The sequence below is a fragment of the Chlamydomonas reinhardtii genome, chromosome 16 (genome assembly GCF_000002595.2).
Source record: "Chlamydomonas reinhardtii strain CC-503 cw92 mt+ chromosome 16, whole genome shotgun sequence".
Lineage (NCBI taxonomy): Eukaryota > Viridiplantae > Chlorophyta > Chlorophyceae > Chlamydomonadales > Chlamydomonadaceae > Chlamydomonas > Chlamydomonas reinhardtii.
In genome coordinates this window covers 2,831,708-2,850,181 of record NC_057019.1, presented here as the reverse complement: position 1 = coordinate 2,850,181, position 18,474 = coordinate 2,831,708, and the positions used below count along the sequence as shown (strand labels likewise).

Sequence of the window (18,474 nt, the reverse complement as noted above, 5' to 3'; positions counted from 1 at the left end):
GCCGCTTGATTCTTTCAACCCTGGGCAGTTCCATGGCATCGGCCAAAGCACGCGTGCAAGCAAACCCACCCCTAGAGGACAAAATTTGTCTCGCCTCGCCTGGTTCGCAAGATTTGTGTGCGGGTAAACAATGAATGACTGGCTGAGTGAGCGAGCGTCTGACTCATGTTACCCGTACATGAACGTGCGACCTAGCACATCGTCACCTTTGAGCATCTGCTGGGAAAGTACCGGTGGGCGAATCCAGGTCGCAAGCGACATCTGACTTCCATGGACATGACACAAATTTCAATGTCCGTCCATGCAACGGAACCTGCGCAAGAGAATAGAGGATTTACGTCGGGTTGGGCTGGCGAAGGGCTCACCCCCGCCAACTCCCGCCCCCATCAAAGGGTCCATGTGCACGTGCAGCGGCACCAGGCTTCCATGGGCCGTCCCACATCGTACCTATCTCCATGTATGCTTAGAGGTTCATGTGCGATGCATATTGCTTGTCGTGCAAGGCGCCGAGTCAACGTGAAATTCGCTTTCCGCTACAAGCGTGCTCCGATGTACGCGCTACCATAAGCGCGAAGCCCAGTATAAGCTGTCAACTTAAGACGGTACAAAAGCTAGGCCTGCCCGGTGGAACTTCTCTAACCGACATGGAGCCAAAGCCTCCTACAGCAATTCTGAGTACACGATATAATTGCCAGCACGTATGCACACTCTTTGTTCTGCCTACACACCCATAAACCGAACAAAATGCAAGTCAGCAAGGTTCCCTCGTCCGCTTCGGCTCGGTGTCTTCCTCGCCTGCCTGTTCGCACCAGCCGTGTGTGCCAGCTGAGTGTGCGTTGTCAGGCGGCTAACAAGGACCCCAACGCACCCATCCAGGTGCGAATCGCGGAAGCCCGCTGGGCGAGCAAGGGTTCATGTCTAATTGCGCCAAAAACGCCTACGCCCAGCTGCTGACTGGATCGCTCCTTGCTCTCTCTCCTTCAGTCCAACCCGCTAGGCTCATTCAGCTCTCAGAACTCGTCGGGAGCAGTCGTTACGGCCCCGCGCAACGAGGATGCGCGCAAGTACTTCCGCACGGTGCGTGTCGATGTGAATAACTGTTCCTTATTTGAAAAGGCTAGCATTCAAAATGAGCGTGAGGTCGTGCTTACAAAGGGAGGGCCTGTCTGCACGTAGCTGGACATGTTCCGTCAATGCTGACGTCTGCCCTTTCCGACGCAACACGCAGGTCTACGACTTCCCCCAGTGGCAAAAGCACAGGTGTGTGATTAAAGCGCCATGCATACAGATGCATGAGGAGCAGCTTGTCCTCCGGGGGCGAAACCTGCCGACAGCTGACCTGTGCGGCCCTTGTGTCCTTGCCTTGCCCCGTGCGTTCAGGTCCCAATCCCGCCTGGTCCGCCGGCTGTTCACCATTCCACAGTGAGTTGGCTTGAGTGGTAGCAGCTGACACTTCATGCACCGAGCATTGCGGCAGGCCAGACAGGTTTGGCGTCTTGCGCAAACCGTCAACGTTGAACCCTGTCCCATCACACACCCACTCCTCGTGATCTTGTTCCACAGGTCCCACGTGATTCAGAACGCGCTGCCGTCCATCATGTGGGTGACCTTCACCTCCACCTGCGTCGCCGCCTACATGTACGGCTATGATCTGCACATTCTGCCCGAGGGCTTCCCCACCCTGGCGCCCAACGCCGCGTGCTCCGCCTTCATTTCCAACACTAGCGTTGCGCTGTCGCTGCTGCTGGTGTTCCGCACCAACTCGTCCTATGGACGGTGGGACGAGGCACGCAAGATGTGGGGTGGCCTGCTGAACCGCAGCCGTGACATCATGCGCCAGGGCGCGACCTGCTTCCCGGATGACCAGGTGGAGGCCAAGAAGGCCCTGGCCCGCTGGACTGTTGCGTTCGCGCGTGCTCTGCGCATCCACTTCCAGCCGGAGGTCACGATTGAGAGCGAGTTGCAAAACATCCTGACCCCGGCGGAGCTGCAGATGCTTGCGAAGAGCCAGCACCGCCCCGTGCGCGCCATCCACGCCATCAGCCAGGTGCGCACGTGGACTCCTCTTCGCGCGTGCAGATCACAGTTGGAACATGCAACAATGGAAATCGCAGCAACATGCATCACCCAACACCCATTTGTGAGCTTGCGTTACCCGCCACGTGCCCTCCCCACAGATCATCCAGTCGGTGCGCATGAGCTCCATCCACCAGCAGCAGATGAGCAACAACCTGACCTTCTTCCACGATGTGCTGGGAGGCTGCGAACGCCTGCTGCGTGCCCCCATCCCCGTGTCCTACACCCGCCACACCGCGCGCTTCCTGTTCGCGTGGCTGACTCTGCTGCCGTTCGCCCTGTACGGGTCGTGCGGCGTGTCCGTGATCCCGGTATGCACGGGCATTGCCGCCGTGCTGTGCGGTATTGAGGAGATTGGCGTGCAGTGCGAGGAGCCCTTCGGGTGAGTCTAGGCAGGTCAAAGCGGGGTGGTTGCTGCGGGCTGTCAAATAGGCAACCGCCTACAGACCTACAGTGATAAGGACTTGCGGTCTGCTGAGACAGAGCGTGTCTGGCTATTGCCTGCAGCATCGTGTTCTGATTCTTGCCGTTCCTGTCTCTGCCCCTTCTCAGCACGTTGACCTCGCCCCTTACTCGTCTTCACCCCTGCCTGCAGCATCCTGCCCCTGGACGTGATCTGCAACCGCATCCAGGCCGACGTCATGGCCACGCTGAAGGACGACGCGGACACCAAGACCGTCCTGGCGGAGGCCGGACTCATCAGCCTAATCCCGTCCATGTCGCTGCCGCCTACGGAGCACGCGTCGCCCTCGGACCCCGTGACCGCCGCGGCCGCCGCCGCTCTCGCCGCGGCCAACGGCAACGGCGCTGCCAGCCACTCAAACGGCAATGGCAGCAAGCCGGTGAGCACTCAGGTGCCGCCGCCGGTGCTGGCGCCTGTGACTGTCACCTCGTCCTCCGGCAGCATGAACGTGCGCATCTCGCCCCGGTAGAAGGCCCGGCGCTGGGTGTAAGAGCAAGGTGCTATGTTGCTGTGTGCGGGGAGTGCGCGGCCGGGGGTTTGGCAGCTTCCAGCGGGCTACCGTAGCTGTAGCTGGGGGCCCGCGTTGACATGCGGCCGGTTCCACGGCGGGCAGCACTCACGGCAGCGCGGCGGTGGCCCGCGCGGCAGCCAGCAGCCGGGCGAGGTGGCTTCGGTGTAACCTGGGCACCAGCTTACGCACGGCGTGGTCCTAACAGCTCTGGTGCTAGCGGCGGGGCTAACCGTGGCGCGATGGGCTTGGAAACTGCAGCGGCATGACGGCAACGTGCGCGAGGCATCAGCGGCGGCGAGGTGATGCCCGTGTGCAAGGCGCGGATGGCTCCTGCGCGCCCGCGTGTGTACTAGGAGGCAACAAGGGGAGTGTGAGGCAGTGATGCGTGCATTCCTGTGTTTTCGTGGCTGGTTGCACATGCGCCACGGCTGCGATGCACGCAGCGGGGTGCGTGCATGCACGGCCGTACTGCCGAGCCTAAGTGCCTGGCTGGAGCATGAGGGAAAATTGGTTTGGAAGCGTTCCAGGTGGTTGCACAAAAGTACACCATCTCATTCCGCGCATGGTGCGGCCGGATGGCCGTATGCATAATGTCTGACGCGTTGGTGCCATTTACACATAACACAGCACTGGCGCAATGCAGACACGAACCTGAGTTTGAGCCGCAGATATGGGGGTGGTTATGAGGTTGTATATTGCGCACCCCCGAGGTCCTCACAAGCCGGTCCTGTGTCATGGGTGCGTGAGAGGTTGAAGTCGTCACACTATTCATGTGCGGCCATGAATACTAGCATGGGGTGGTCCAGTTGCCCTGACACACGAACACAATAACGAGCGTATATTGGCGCGGTGTGTACCAACTTCCGCTAGTCAAGAAGACGTCACGCGTGCCCTGTACTGTTTTTCCGAGTGTGCACACTACACTCTGTACAAATAAGGCATTGGTAGGCAGGGTGAAGAAGATGTGGTCGGAGTTCGGCGCCTGTGGTGGGTATTGTTGGTTTCGGATCGGCACATTACCCAAGGGATAACCCGCGGGTGGCCGAGAGAGTGTACGTGACTGCCTGCGAGTAGGCGATGCATACAAATGAAGGTATGTTACTGTGGGGTGAGTTGCAGAAGACATTAACTTGATGAGGTTACGGGCTAGAGCGTTGATGCACGTAACACGACAGCGGACAGTAGCGGACCGACAGGCTCTCTTCGCAGTCAGGGGTATATCGCGGATATTGCATGTTACAGGGACACTCCTGTCATGCACTGTAACCAGGCTACCAGACTGAGCCGAATGCTGCCAGTCCTCCCGGTCCTGGGGCTCGACGCCCTATCTGTGGGCGCTGGGGTCTGCTGGTGTGTGTGGCTCGCAGCTGTGCCCCCCTGACGGCCTGAGTTGGGACGGGGAGGGCTGGGGGAGGGGGCAGTTTATTCCGATCCCAAGGGGAGCAAAACAAGACATTCAAGGGCATCTGGGGGCATCAGTGGCGTAGTCCTGCAGTGTGCAGGGAATGGCCACTGGTCAGACCCTAGCATGCAACAAATTAGCTGCGACGGCAACGCGTGAGCGCGTGGCCCGGCCGGACAAAAGATCGCATTGGTGACGCAAGGGACCAGCTGACACGCAAGTCCAAGCAGGAGGCTGCCTGCTGGTGTCCGCCGATGCCCGCCTTGCCGCTACTCTTCTTAGTTCAGTAGTGTCCAATGCCCACATGGCAGGTTCGCTAAGCTGCCATAATGGGGTCGTGGGAGCATCCGAGCATGGCCCTGCATGGCAGCCTACGTGTGCGGTGGGACAGTGGGGCAGTACGGTACAAGCGGGGCGGCTGTCCATTTGCCCAGAGCCCCGGACTCAAGCGCTCATGTTGTTGCTACATGGTACTGTCCAACAACCCGCCCCTGTAGCTTTCTTCCAGCCAATGGTGACCCTGCATTGGCCCTACCCGCCAGCCCAGCGTGCCAACGGGAGGGGCGCAGGGAGCAACCCCGGCAGCCCCTGCAGCAGCGCTCGTATCTTCCTTCGTTCGAAACGAAATTTGCCCAAAAAGGCCTCTGGCGGACGAAATTTTTGTGATGTTAACATGAAATTTCGGCCAAAACGCACGGGATCTTGGGGGGTATTTCGGCAAACAGACGAAGACATTTTTGGGATTTCGGCCACTTTTGGCCAAGGACAGGGGGGTCCAGCGGCTACTCCACGGCCGAAACCTGCGTGGCATATGGTAAGAAGGCTCAAAGGGCTGTATCTATGGGTGTTGACGGCGGGAGACAGGGGTTCCCCTGGCGGGAGAGTGAGGTTGGGTCGGCAGGAAGCAGGGGAGGAGTGGGCGTGTCGTGTCGGTGTCGACATCGTGCGGGTCGGGGGCGGAGCCCCCGGAAAAATTTTGGGGGTCAACGAAGCGGCGGCAGCCTGTTTCGTCAACTAAACGAAGCCATTTTAAGGAATTCGGCCACTGACGCCGCCCCTGCCTTCGTAAGATACGAGCGCTGCCCTGCAGGCGCCCGCAACCCCGGCTGCACCGTGCGGCTGCACCCTTGGCATGGAATCAGGTTCGTGAGACCACCCATTCGGTATGCACACAAGACAAACTCCGTTGCCTTCATTGGCCTCAGGCTCAAGCATGATTTGGGCTGTCACGCGAGCGCGAGCAAAATGTCAATGGCTGACGAAAGACCGTTTGACGCCGATAGTAGCATAGGACAGGCGCACCATTCACATACAGGACACCACTATGCCACACGTCACGCCTGGAGTTGAGTGCGGACGGTCGACGTCGCGCGCTGCATGGGTCGGAGGTTTCACCGCCCACTGCCCCTTTTTAACCCCAGTCAAGCGCGCGAAAGTTCTACCCTGACATTCCTGTTCAGCTTTGTGCCACTTCACTTGCGTTGACTAATAGTGTAGCGTGACAAAAATGCAGTGCCTTTCTTCACGCCCTGTCGCCATGGGTCGCGCCGGCAGCAGCGCGCTCCCTCGCCTCCCACTTCGCGCCGGACGTGTGTGCCACCTCGGTGTTCGGTGCCAGGCAGCCAACAAGGACCCTAATGCGCCCATTCAGGTGGGAGCACAGATTGCTTCAGCCGAGCGACTGACGCGCGTGTTCTGCGCAGCGGCCCTTTTGCGAACGTTTAGAGCAGCGGCGAACATAGGTCATGATGAGCGCAAAACCTTTTACAATCCTCGCGAGGGCACAGTTGGACATGTTTGCCTTAACGCCAGCATGACGCCCGGATGTTTGCGCAATTCGATAGGCGCCCTGTCCTGCTACGCTCTCTAAGTAAGCTAAGCCCATGATGCACCTGCAGTCGAACCCGCTGGGCTCCTTCAGCAGCCAGCTGCAGAACCAGCCTACCCTGCCCCGTTCCGAGGAGGCGCGCAAGTACTTCCGCACGGTCTACGACTTCCCTCAGTGGCAGACGCACCGCAACCAGTACCGCCTTATGAAGCGCTTGTTCTCCATTCCCCAGTAAGTTGCCGGGCACTAGCATGACACGGCCGGAGGGGAGCCGTTCTCCTAGGGTTCCCCATGCCAGCCCCTGCTTGGCACAGCCTGCCTGCTCGTGCTGGCCGGTAAACATATGCCTGACATGTCCTGACCATGTAGCTTACTGATGCGTCTGCGTCCACGTGTGCCTCTTGCTCCACAGATCCCACGTGATCCAAAACGCGCTGCCGTCCATCATGTGGGTGGCCTTCACCTCCACCTGCGTCGCCGCCTACATGTACGGCTATGATCAGCACATGCTGCCCGAGGGCTTCCCCACCCTCGCGCCCAACGCCGCGTGCTCCGCCTTCATCTCCAACACTAGCGTGGCGCTGTCGCTGCTGCTGGTGTTCCGCACCAACTCGTCCTACGGACGGTGGGATGAGGCACGCAAGATGTGGGGTGGCCTGCTGAACCGCAGCCGTGACATCATGCGCCAGGGCGCGACCTGCTTCCCGGATGACCAGGTGGAGGCCAAGAAGGCCCTGGCCCGCTGGGTGGTTGCTTTCTCTCGTGCTCTGCGCATCCACTTCCAGCCGGAGGTCACGATTGAGAGCGAGCTGAAGAACATCCTGACCCCAGCGGAGCTGCAGATGCTTGCGAAGAGCCAGCACCGCCCCGTCCGCGCCATCCACGCCATCAGCCAGGTGCGCACGTGGACTCCTCTTCGCGCGTGCAGATCACAGTTGGAACATGCAACAATGGAAATCGCAGCAACATGCATCACCCAACACCCATTTGTGAGCTTGCGTTACCCGCCACGTGCCCTCCCCACAGATCATCCAGTCGGTGCCCATGAGCTCCATCCACCAGCAGCAGATGAGCAACAACCTGACCTTCTTCCACGATGTGCTGGGAGGCTGCGAGCGCCTGCTGCGTGCCCCCATCCCCGTGTCCTACACCCGCCACACCGCGCGCTTCCTGTTCGCGTGGCTGACTCTGCTGCCGTTCGCCCTGTACGGGTCGTGCGGCGTGTCCGTGATCCCGGTCTGCTCCGGTATTGCCGCCGTGCTGTGCGGTATTGAGGAGATTGGTGTGCAGTGCGAGGAGCCTTTCGGGTGAGTCTAGGCAGGTCAAAGCGGGGTGGTTGCTGCGGGCTGTCAACCAGGCGGCCGCCTACAGACCTACAGTGATAAGGACTTGCGGTCTGCTGAGACAGGGCGTGTCTGGCTATTGCCTGCAGCATCGTGTTCTGATTCTTGCCGTTCCTGTCTCTGCCCCTTCTCAGCACGTTGACCTCGCCCCTCACTCGTCTTCACCCCTGCCTGCAGCATCCTTCCCCTGGACGTGATTTGCAACCGCATCCAGGCCGACGTCATGGCCACGCTGAAGGACGACGCGGACACCAAGACCATCCTGGCGGAGGCCGGACTCATCAGCCTGCGCGCGAACTCTGCTATGGCCGTTGAGAACGCCCTGCCCGATCTGGACAGCATTAACGCCGCCGCCCCCAACGGCAACGGCAGCCACAACGGCAACGGTGCGGCCGTGCCTGTGAGCGTGTCTGCTGGCGCGTCCGGTAACGGTATGAACGTTCGTATCTCCCCCCGGTAAGCGCACCAGCTCAAGCGGAGCGGAAGATGCAAGCGCGAGTGCCGGTTCAAGCGTGTGGCGTGCGTATTTTGTCGGGTGTGAGTGGGACACGTATGGTCTTGTTTGGGCCGGTTAGTGGCCTCTGAACGCGTCACAGTTTTGTGCTGAGTGATCGACACTGCACAGGTTGCAGCAGGCGCAGATAATGGGCATGGCCCGACCAGCAGCACAGCTGGCTATGAGCGCTTGTCGTATACATCGTAATTTTGACGTTGTGTTTGTTCTTATGGTTGTTGGTGCCGCGATGCAAGTGAGCATGGCCGTGCATTGCAGCGCAGAGTGTGGGCGCCATGGTGCCTGCGGCATGTGTACTACCATTTCCATTTTGGGAGAGAAGACAGTCGACGAAACACATTGGAGACATGGAGGGACAACTGACTGACCGCTGCATGTACGATGCTGGTTGTGACGCGAATAGTGGGGAGAGAGAGCAAGGAAAGGCGGGCCAACCATTGATAAGGACCACCGCTCATAGCGGGAACTGACACCGTCGCCTTCGTACGGAACTTACGTAACAGCGCTTTTTGATCGAGGCCCTTTGTTGTGGGGCTGAGGACATGGTGATAAGCCAGAAGTTGCGTGCGTGGATGACGACTTCACGGGGAAACCCAGGGGCTGAAGGATGAGCAAGGCAAGCTGGCGAGACCGCCGGAATGGTGTTGAAGAGTCGGACCTGCCTGCGGCGTGCCGGGGAAGGCCGTAGACTGTCAAGGCCCCCACCGTCGCATTGTGCGGTGGGGCCGTGATATGCCGAGTGACGAGGGGCGCGGACGCTGTTGGGCCGCAGCCCTTTGGGGCTTCACGAGTTTGCCTTTGCCACGTGACTGAGATGCAAGGATTATGGTGACCGCCCTTTGCAGACGTTGCCCACGGTAATCGCCCAACGCTCTGACTAAATAACAGCTTTTAAATACGTATTTCCACAGGCGGCTACGGCTAAGGGGTTCAGCAAACCTTCTGGTCGCAGACCGCCCCTTGTGGCCACGGCGCCATGCTCAGGTTTGCGACGTAGAGTGCATTCCGCAGTCCCTGTTCTGCTTGCTGTATTTATTGTGCTCAGTCCTCATCGGTCAACAATGAACGGGATTATGAGATGGAGTATCGGCTGGCGAGTACCGCTCTTTACGCATCTTCGGTGCCGCTACCGCATTCGCTGAAAGGAACACCGGCCCGCGGCGTCAGGCAGCAGGGCTCAAGGGTGTGCTTACGGCAACGAGTGTGGAGAACGGGAGAAGTGCGGAGACAAGGAGATAGGGCTCCTCCCCGTGGCAGCGTGGCTCCTCCCGCAGTCAGGTTATTGGCAGTCAGGTGCAGTCCGGTCGCCACAGCGGCAGCCTGCTACATCTGGCTGCATACAGAATGGCTGATGGCTCGGCGTCTTCGGGTGCTGGGACTGTCCCCTCTGTAACATCCGCATTCATACAGATGACTGCATCCGCCGTACCGCCGTAAGATGCATTTAACTGTGCTTAGGCGGGTCTCTCCGGGCTTAGCGTCGACTCGTTGTGCACGAAACTGCTGGCTTTTCGGCTGGGAGGGCTAGGGAGGGTTTGCAGCGAACCCGGGGTTGGTGCACCGGAGTTGACAGCAATCGATCGCTTGGCTGCTTGCACGCTCATATTGATTCCGCTTGTAATGTCGCAAACATAACTGCGCTGGCGTCACATCCAGCAACATCTATATGGCTGGGTGGCGAGGGGTGGGGTCGGGAGGCCAGGCACGAACCCGTCAATGACGAGTGGGCGTCCAACCTGAGCCCGGAACACCGATAGATGCAAATATCAAGCCGTTACGATAACGGACTGCTGAGCCCCTGTATCGGCAGCGTTACCACTGTATCTGAGGCTGCCGTGACGAGTCCTGACCAAGTCAAGCCCAGAGCTAGGCGAGCGCCTGAAACAAGCGCAAGAAACTTGTAGGGCTTGGACAAGACAGCCAGGTCCACTGCGCCTCAGGGGGTGGTGACGAAGGTGTTGAAACCCTTGTTCTACCGCCGAACATGGCCAGTCGCAACGCAGCGCGAGCTCTCTTGCTTGCTGGGCGAGCCAGCGTCATCCAAGGATCTGCCTGCGTGGTCGCCACTCAGGTGAGCTGTGCCTGCGCTCGGCTGCGCGCCTTTGTCACAGCGCGTTTTTGCCCAGTCGCTGGTCGCGGCCTGGCCGGGGTCAGTGGCGAACTCTCTATTGAGTGCTGGGCTACTTACTGTTTCATCCAGCCATATGTGGGGCCTTGAGCTTTGGACTCACGACGAAGAGTCGCGGGCAATGGACACTGGCCCGACATGTTGTTGCTGCGGCAGGAAAGGCTGTGGGCCTGAATCTTGGAATGCTTGTCTATTAAGGTACCCTGTGCGCGCTATCGGAACGGCAGCGAAGCACCCTGTTTGTGTCGCTCACAAGCACGGCTGACGCTGCCCCTGCGCTGTCGTTCCTTGCAGCGCTTCCTGACACTGCCGGCTGAGGCGCTTGAGGTCCGCGGCCCTACCGAGAAGGCGTCCGTTACGCCGGCCCAGCAGGAATTCCGCCACGGCTATGTGAACGGCTACCAACAGCCGTCTTCAATGGAGGCCGCGCCCGCCGTGCCGCAGGTGCGTCGGCCACTGCCTGGCCTGGCGTCCTGAGCCTCCCGCGCAAGCAAAAGCCGGCAACGATCAAATGCATGATGTCTACTACCACATATGCCTCCGCGCCGTGCTTGCATGCTCCGCCCAGTCTCTTGTGCTGCAACGCCGCCCACTCACCACCAACGCCCCTGCCCTCCCCAAACGCGCACAGTTCGGTGGCCAGACCATCAACACCACCACTGCGCACCAGTGGGGCATCAGCCGTGTGCCCTCGCCGCGGGAGCTGGTGCGGGCGCTGGACGCACACGTCATAGGCCAGGAGCACGCCAAGAAGGTGGGGCGCGCGGGTACGGGTTGGGGTGTGGGTCAGTGGGTGGAGTTGAGTGGGGCGGGGCATGACACGGTGGCAGGCTGCCGTTCTGGGCCGGGTACGTCAGACCAGGGAGTGGGAGCAGGTGCCGCTGTGTCTCCGCTACACCACAAGGGGCAGGTGCAGATGCAGGTGCAGGGGCACTACGCCGCAAAGTGGCGCGCTGTGCACGGTACGACGCATCACGCAGGTTCTGGCGGTGGCCACGCACAACCACTACAAGCGCATCATGAGCACTCGCCGCAACCGCCGTGACGACACGGTGAGGCGAACCGCCGGGTCTGGCTCACAGTGTGGAGCGGGCGCACAGGCGTAAACAGGGCGGGAGTCTAGGGCTACCGGTCGGCACTGTATGTGGTGCGACCATGGGGAGTGCTGCGCGGGGCGGGGCGTCACAAGCGCGCTGCATCACATCCTCAATACGCCTCACCCTCACCCTCTGTCGCGCTCCGCGCGTCATGTGGCCTCCCTCCGGCCCCCGCGCAGAATGGTGTGCAGATGCACGAGTCGCTCACCTACGGCACGCCGCTGACCGACACCGCCGACCCGCGCGCCGCCTTTGAGGTGCGGGGCGCTACCGGGCCAGGGCCGTACGGCACAGGGCCAGCGCTGGGGCTGTCCGTCCGGGACTGGGGCTGGGGCTGTCGTGAACTATTGGACGACCCCAAAAGCGCTGGTCCAACAAGGCCTATTTCTTGCGAACCACTCCAACCCCTGACCTAGGGAGAATGGGGCAGAGGTCGTATCACACACGGGCCACCGTGCAGGCCTACACTGCCGCCGTGTGAAGGACCCCCACCATCCGCTGCGCGCTTCTAGCGCCGCTTCAGCTGAGGCACCCACCGGGTGCACTCCGTTGTCATGGACCCCGCTCTGCTCCTCGCCCTATTGCATTGGGGTCGGTTCAGTTTGGGCTGGTATCTACAAACCCCGCCTCCGCCGCTCTGCAGCGCCACCAACTCCACGAGGCCGGCGGCGGCTCGCGCCACGCCGCGCCCGCGCACCCGCACGGCCACCCGCACGGCCAGCACGAGCCGCCGGGCCACCACTACAGCCGCTACGCGCCGCCCGGCACCAAGGCGGCGCTGGAGGCGCAGCGCAACGCGGGTGAGAGCTGCGGGGTGGAGGAGGGCCGGCGCACCGGACGGCGGCGTGCATGGGTACCAGTGGCTCTGGGTTGGGGCTTCTGATGCTGTTCCTGCTGTGATGTTGGGATAATACGGTAACCGGGATCTGCCTGTTGCGCCCCTGCCTGTGACGTCCCCGCCCCCTTCCTGTCCCCACACGTCGCCTGCTGCGCAGACAACCTGCGCTCCGGCTCGGGCAGCCACGGCGGCTCGGGCTGTGCACAGGCCAGTGAGGAGCTGGCGGCGCAGCTGACGGCGCAGGTGCGAGGGGGCAGGTTGGAAGGTGGGAGCTTGGGAGGTGGCGCGCATGCTGTTGCCGTTGATGTTGCTGCTACGGCGTGCGGTGGCGTGTGACGGCACTGCCAACCCGGTATCGCGCCTGCCGTCTGCAAAGTAAAGGGGATGCATTTGCGCTGTTGGGGTTCCCCTCCACCCCCTCCACCTCGTGGCCACTGGGTTCCTCAACCCACCGGTCCCTCTTTCCTTCTCAGTCTGTTGACGTGCCGCCTCCTGCCGCGCTGCCGCCCTGCGCCTGCCCCCAGGTGGAGCTGGACAAGTCCAACATGCTGTTACTGGGCCCAACCGGCAGCGGCAAGACGCTGCTGGCCAAGACCCTGGCGCGGCTGGTCAACGTGCCCTTCGCCATGGCAGACGCCACCACCCTGACACAGGTGCGCGTGCGTGTTTGTGTGTACGGTACTAGTGGTTGGAGGGAGGCGCAACGCGCGCCTAGCAACGTGGTAGAGAACCCAAGGGTGTGTGTATAAGCGTGTTCGCAGCACGTGCGGATGTGACTGTGATGTGCACGCAATCTGCATGCCCCTGCTCCTGCACCTACTGCTCCACACGCCTTCCCTTACCTGTCCGCCCCCACCCCCCAACTACAGGCTGGCTACGTGGGTGACGACGTGGAGTCCATCCTGTACAAGCTGCTGCAGGTGGGCGTGGGGGCGAGGCCGGCGGCGTGGCCCAACGAATTGGGAGGGAGGGACGCAATGGCGGCTTCAAGCGCACCACACGCGGATGAGACCAGCCAAGACCGCAGCCCCCCCGCCTTGCTTCCCCAGCCGCCTTCCCGCCACGTACTCACCACTGCCTAGGGCTCATTGTGCCGTAGCTGCCTCCCAGCGTCAGCAAACATGCTGCCTGCGTGGCTCGCTCCGCCCGACACCAGGCCTTTCTTTCCGCCTCCCGCTCACAGGCCTGCAACTTCAACGTGGAGGTGGCGCAGCAGGGCATTGTGTACATCGACGAGATCGACAAGATCGCCAAGCGCTCCGCCGAGGGCTTCACCATCACCCGCGACGTCAGCGGCGAGGGCGTGCAGCAGGCACTGCTCAAGATGCTGGAGGTGGGGTGGTGGTGGAGGGGGAGGTTGTAGATACCAGCCCAAACTTAACCAAGCTAAAACGAGCGGAGCGCAGGCAGAGGCGTTAGTTGCAAGTGATAATGGGGGAAGGAGCGGGTGGAAGGGAGCGGGCCTTGCTTAGGCATGTGGGCAACGAGCAAGCACCGTGAGTGCGGCATGTCCAGCTGTGTGTGTGGTCGCTGTGTGCCTTCGCTAACTGGCGGTGGGGTTTGCTGCTGCTGCTGTGTGTGTTGCTGCTGTCAGGGCACTGTGGTCAACGTGCCGGAGAAGGGCGGCCGCAAAAACCCACGCGGCGACTTCATCCAGGTGGGGGCGGCGGGCGCAGCGTGGGCAGCAGGGCAGCTCGTGCAGGCCCAGGGTAGCACCATTGGAAGCGGGGACCGCGAGCCACCGACCAATACAGGTTACATTGTGGGCCAACAACCCGAGGCAGGGGCTCCCGGGTTATAATCACGTTTGGATGGGGTCATGTGCCCACGCTTGACCTCCAGTCCATCGCATGGCATCAGTTGTTATTAGGGCAACACACGCCTGCACTGGCAGCGCACGCTCACAGGTGCCCCACGCTTCGCCCCAGCATGTCAGCGCCTGCCCAGCCCCGCACCACCCCACCGCATATCAGTAGTTTGCGCTTCACCATGCCCTCTCCTTCCTCATGGGACTGGTGCAAGCAAAACCCTCTGGCCGCGTTTCCCTAGCCCCCTCCCCGCCTCCCCCCTCGCTTGCAATTGCCTCCAATCTACCACTTGTTTTACCCAGTCATGATTGTATCCCCTCCCCGACTCCCCCCTTCCCCCGACTTCCCCCCCCCCCCCCGCCTCCAGATCGACACCCGCGACATTCTGTTCATTGTGGGCGGCGCCTTCGTGGACCTTGACCGCCAGATGCTGGACACACGCGTGCAGGGCTCCATGGGCTTTGGAAACAAGGTGCGCGCGCGAGGAGGGCCCCCGCGGGGGGTGGTGGGAGAGCGAGGGGCGAAACGATGTGCTGGCGGGAGAGAGAGGGGTGAAGGGTGGCGCTGTCTGGTTGCAGCACGCATGGTCACAGTGCGGGGGATCAAGAATACTACCCTGCGAGCTTTGATACATCCGCCTCGTGCACCCATGCACCGGCCCGCCGCTGGCTGACGTGCCTGGATGTGCCGCTGTGCACCACCATAACCACCACCACAACCACAACCACAACTACCACCACTACCACCACAACCACAACCACCGCCCACACACACGCGCAGGTCCGCCCCGCCGGCACGGGTCGCCCGGGCGGCCCGCGCATCAACGCCGACATCCTGCTGGACGTGCAGCACACCGACCTCATCCAGTACGGCCTCATCCCCGAGTTCGTGGGCCGGCTGCCCGTGCTGGTAGCGCTGCAGGTGGGGCGGGCGGCTGGGGGGGGGGTAGATGGACGCCATACCCAGAGGGCGCTGGGGGGCAGGGGGAGGCGTGGTGGCGGACTGGGGAGGGGCGGGTTGCTTACAGCATTGCACAGTAGAGGCCAAGGGGACCAGGGCGCAAGAGCGGGGTTTAGGGGCGGGCGGCGGGGCGGGAGTTTGGGGCTGGTAGGAGCAGGGCGGGTATGGGGCGCGTCAGGAGGACAAGTGGGTCAAGGAATCGCCCACCGGTGGCAACCAGCCATTTCCAACACACAACTGCCACATCATCGCCGTCATCATCCAACTCTGCATCACGCCTGGCACCCGCCTCTCCGCCACCGCGCCACCACCACCACCCCCGCCCCCCGCAGGAGCTGACTGAGGAGCAGCTGGTGCACGTGCTGACGGAGCCGCGCCACGCGCTGTGCAAGCAGTATGCACAGCTGCTGGCCATGAACGGAGCGAGGTTTAGGTGGGGCGCGAGGCGCGGGGCGGGGGTGTAGACGGGGCGGGGTTGTAGATAACGGCCCAAACTGAACCGAACCCGATCCAAACGGGCGAAGGGGGGAAAAGCAGGGGCGTCGGGGAAGGGGGAAGAGCACGGGCGGGCGGGCGGGCTGGCGGGCTACGATCAAAAGGCGCTATAGGCGGCGTCCACTACGCCGACCCCGACCCCGCCACTCGGCGCCACCCAGCAGCTACGACAGCTGTTGGCTCCCTTGTTGAGCCCCCGCCGCACCCGCCACCCGCGCCACGCACCGCACGCCGCAGGTTCAGCAAGGCCGCGCTGCGCGCCATTGCGCGGGCGGCGCAGCAGAAGGGCACGGGCACGCGCGGCCTGCGCTGCATCATGGAGGGGCTGCTGGTGCACACCATGTTCGAGCTGCCAGACACAACCGTGCAGGTGGGGGGAGGAAGGAGGAAGGACGCGGTAGGAGGAGGAGGCAGGGGTAGCAGGACGGGGTAAGAGGAGGAGCGCTGAGGAGGCGGGTTGGGAGGCAGGAGCGGGGATGTTGCGGCGTGAGGCGCGGATCCCGCTGGTGGCAGTCTGCGTGGCGTTGGCGTCGGGTTGGCATGCAGGTGCCGCCGTGCCGGTGTGTGCCAACCCCACTGCCGACGTGGCTGCACCGAGGTCCCGCCGCAAACACCTTCCCGGCGTACCTGCGCTCGGTCATGTAGCTTTCGGCTGTGCCTGGTCACATTGCTTGGTCGCTCATGCTTACGGTATGCACCTTGCTGCACACGCACCTCTCACCTTGCCTCCCTCAGAACCCTGTGGTGTTGCTGGATGAGGCGGCGGTGGCGGACGGCACCGGCGCGCGCATCGTGAGCGCGGCGGAGGCGGCCGAGGTGTTGGACGCCGAGGACGGCCCTCAGCAGATTGCGGCCGAGGTGCGGTGAAGCAGGAGCCCGGCGGCTAGGCGGGGGTGGCAGGGGCAGCGGCCGTCAGGTGCGAGGCGGCTCCAGCTGTGAGACGTTGATTGAAGCGGCGGTTCGGAGCCACTGAGCTTTGTGCTACAAGAGGGGGCGGCGGCGTTGGCGGCGGCTGGCTCCTTTTGCGCGCGCACCTGGACACGTGTGCCGGCCTAGCCGGCCACGCGAGCTTGACAACATGGCACCCCTGTAGGCATGCATACTGCTAGTTATGAAGGGGGCAAACTGCGCCGCGAATGTAAATAAGATGTATGTGTTTTGTGTCGTTTACGCATGATGACTTGCTCTGCGTGTTGTCGCACAACAATGTTCATGGTTGTTGGGTTGTTGTGGTATGTGGAAGGATGCGGACGCGCAGGCCCTGTGCTCTACATACGGGTATGATATGCAGGGCGTCCTGCCTGCAAGGTCCTACTGCATACTTATGAATTGCATGTAGCCGTGCGCTGTTGTTTCATTTCATTTGGTGGGTCGGTGAGGTGGAGAGTTGGCGGCTGTCGTGTATGCTCGGTGGCCGTTAGAGGATACGGGCTTTTGATCGCGATGCGGTGCGTTCTCTTCCTGTCTTGTGGAGCTGTGAGAGTTCGCGGCCTGGCCTGGCCCGCAGCGCGCAGCGTGCCGTGGGTGCGACAGCCATGCCCAAAGCTGTCTCCAGATTCAAACTTGGATGGCAAGCTGCGGGGCCCTACAATTACACCAGAGGCCTGCCCCGCCCGTGTGTTCAGTGGTGGGTGATGCAAATGGCACACACGTGTCACGGACACGGGCTGTATTTCATTGTTCAGACATGGCACGGTAGTGCCATGGAGGCACGGCATGTGCCTTGATTTTCCGCTCTTGTGTATTCCTAAAATACGTCCGGGCTGCAAGTGTACCATACCACCCATTTGTTGTAGCCCACGTGTGTAGCCGGTGCGGCTGCGGTGTGGGGCTGCCGTCGCAACTACCTATGATGCAGAGGACAGGATACTGCAAGGAATCCATTAGGGCGCTCCGCCGCCATTGTGCTAAAGCAATTTGCCCCCCAGGTCAGGATCCCAAAGTCGGGGCAATCCTAAAGTGTTTCCGGAATTCGGGCAGCTTATTGCACCTCAAGCGCTGCGGAGTGGTGGATGCATGGAGGCTGAACCGGGTTGCGATTCTTTAGTAAATAGATAGATGTGTGGATGGCGCTTCAGGACTCGCGCGCCCCATGCACTGATGCACTGTAACACGCCGCTCGCCAGCCCAGGAGATGGGATCATGGCGAGGATACTGATTGGCGAGTGGCCCGATGGGCCAGCGCGGATTTACAACATCCAGCGAGTGGAGCAAGAACCCGGCGGGGACGAGGAGCCCAGGGGTACCTCGTCGTGGGGGCCAAGTCTACCGCCGCCCGTGATCCCGACCAGCATCCCGTGACTTGCCACACGCCTCAGCTATAGCTGACTGCGAACAGGGTTGTATCGTGCACGACTCGTGTACTGTGCTTATGTAAATGCTTTCTGGATAATGCTGCCAGCAGCCAGGGCTCATCAGCAGTGGAGGCCCTTTAACGACCGGCGCAGGTACCGGCAGCAGCTGCTGGAGGCGTGTGTGCTACCCTACGCCAGCAGGTGAGGCGTGCGGTCCAGGCCCGCCCGGTCATGCAGCTTAGTGCCTCACCGGCCGCCAGCTTACCTGCTGTCAATGTCATGAGGGCAAAAAATAGTATACCGTACCTTATCGATATCACCACGCATGTAATTAATTAATTTGACAGAATACCCGAAATACCGCGCACCTGAGAGGGGGATGCGGGGTTCCGCACAAATTGTTTCGGGAGGGGTGCGGGGTTCCACAGAAATACCCATCTGGGGCGTGCCGTGCCGCCAAAATCGCCAAATCGTCAAATTACCCGCGCTAATGCTACACTTATAACGAACAACACTACGGAGTATCCATTCCGGAGTACTCTGTGGAGAGCCAGGAGTCGGATGAGTGCTGCGGCTGGGGCGGTCGTGGTGGTCCCTGGTGGCGGCGGTGGCGGTTACAGCACGCATGGTCCGCAGTTTCACCACTGCGTTGCCTAGCAACATTGCCCCTTTTGCATGCACACTTGAGACCACAAACCGCGCAGTTCACAGCTGCGT

At 61.7% G+C, this 18,474-nt stretch overlaps 3 protein-coding genes across 4 annotated transcripts; all 3 read left to right on the top strand.

Moving 5' to 3' along the window:
- Nucleotides 1-482: 482 nt before the first annotated feature.
- On the top strand, nucleotides 483-4,328 carry CHLRE_16g663450v5 (uncharacterized protein). The gene is made up of 7 exons (XM_043071031.1): nucleotides 483-876; nucleotides 985-1,077; nucleotides 1,229-1,260; nucleotides 1,381-1,422; nucleotides 1,564-2,047; nucleotides 2,178-2,458; nucleotides 2,672-4,328. The coding sequence occupies exons 1-7, from the start codon at nucleotides 745-747 to the stop codon at nucleotides 3,006-3,008; spliced, it is 1,401 nt and encodes a 466-aa protein (XP_042915673.1). The 5' UTR covers nucleotides 483-744; the 3' UTR covers nucleotides 3,009-4,328.
- Nucleotides 4,329-4,382: 54 nt separating this feature from the next.
- Nucleotides 4,383-9,542, top strand: CHLRE_16g663400v5 (uncharacterized protein). 2 transcript variants are annotated; one of them, XM_043071030.1, is made up of 6 exons: nucleotides 4,383-4,763; nucleotides 5,874-6,103; nucleotides 6,351-6,511; nucleotides 6,693-7,176; nucleotides 7,307-7,587; nucleotides 7,801-9,542. In XM_043071030.1, exons 2-6 carry the CDS (start codon nucleotides 5,960-5,962, stop codon nucleotides 8,081-8,083), a joined length of 1,353 nt encoding a protein of 450 aa, XP_042915672.1. In that variant the 5' UTR covers nucleotides 4,383-4,763; nucleotides 5,874-5,959; the 3' UTR covers nucleotides 8,084-9,542. The 2 variants fall into 2 exon arrangements, with proteins under 2 accessions (XP_042915672.1, XP_042915671.1); XM_043071029.1 differs by lacking the exon at nucleotides 4,383-4,763 and having other exon boundaries at nucleotides 5,873-6,103.
- Nucleotides 9,543-9,914: 372 nt separating this feature from the next.
- Nucleotides 9,915-17,852, top strand: CHLRE_16g663350v5 (uncharacterized protein). Its single transcript, XM_043071028.1, has 16 exons — nucleotides 9,915-10,208; nucleotides 10,560-10,709; nucleotides 10,897-11,019; nucleotides 11,246-11,317; nucleotides 11,542-11,619; nucleotides 12,006-12,162; nucleotides 12,358-12,443; nucleotides 12,725-12,853; nucleotides 13,070-13,120; nucleotides 13,384-13,533; nucleotides 13,795-13,857; nucleotides 14,376-14,480; nucleotides 14,789-14,929; nucleotides 15,301-15,401; nucleotides 15,701-15,833; nucleotides 16,199-17,852. Exons 1-16 carry the CDS (start codon nucleotides 10,122-10,124, stop codon nucleotides 16,328-16,330), a joined length of 1,758 nt encoding a protein of 585 aa, XP_042915670.1. The 5' UTR covers nucleotides 9,915-10,121; the 3' UTR covers nucleotides 16,331-17,852.
- Nucleotides 17,853-18,474: the final 622 nt, after the last annotated feature.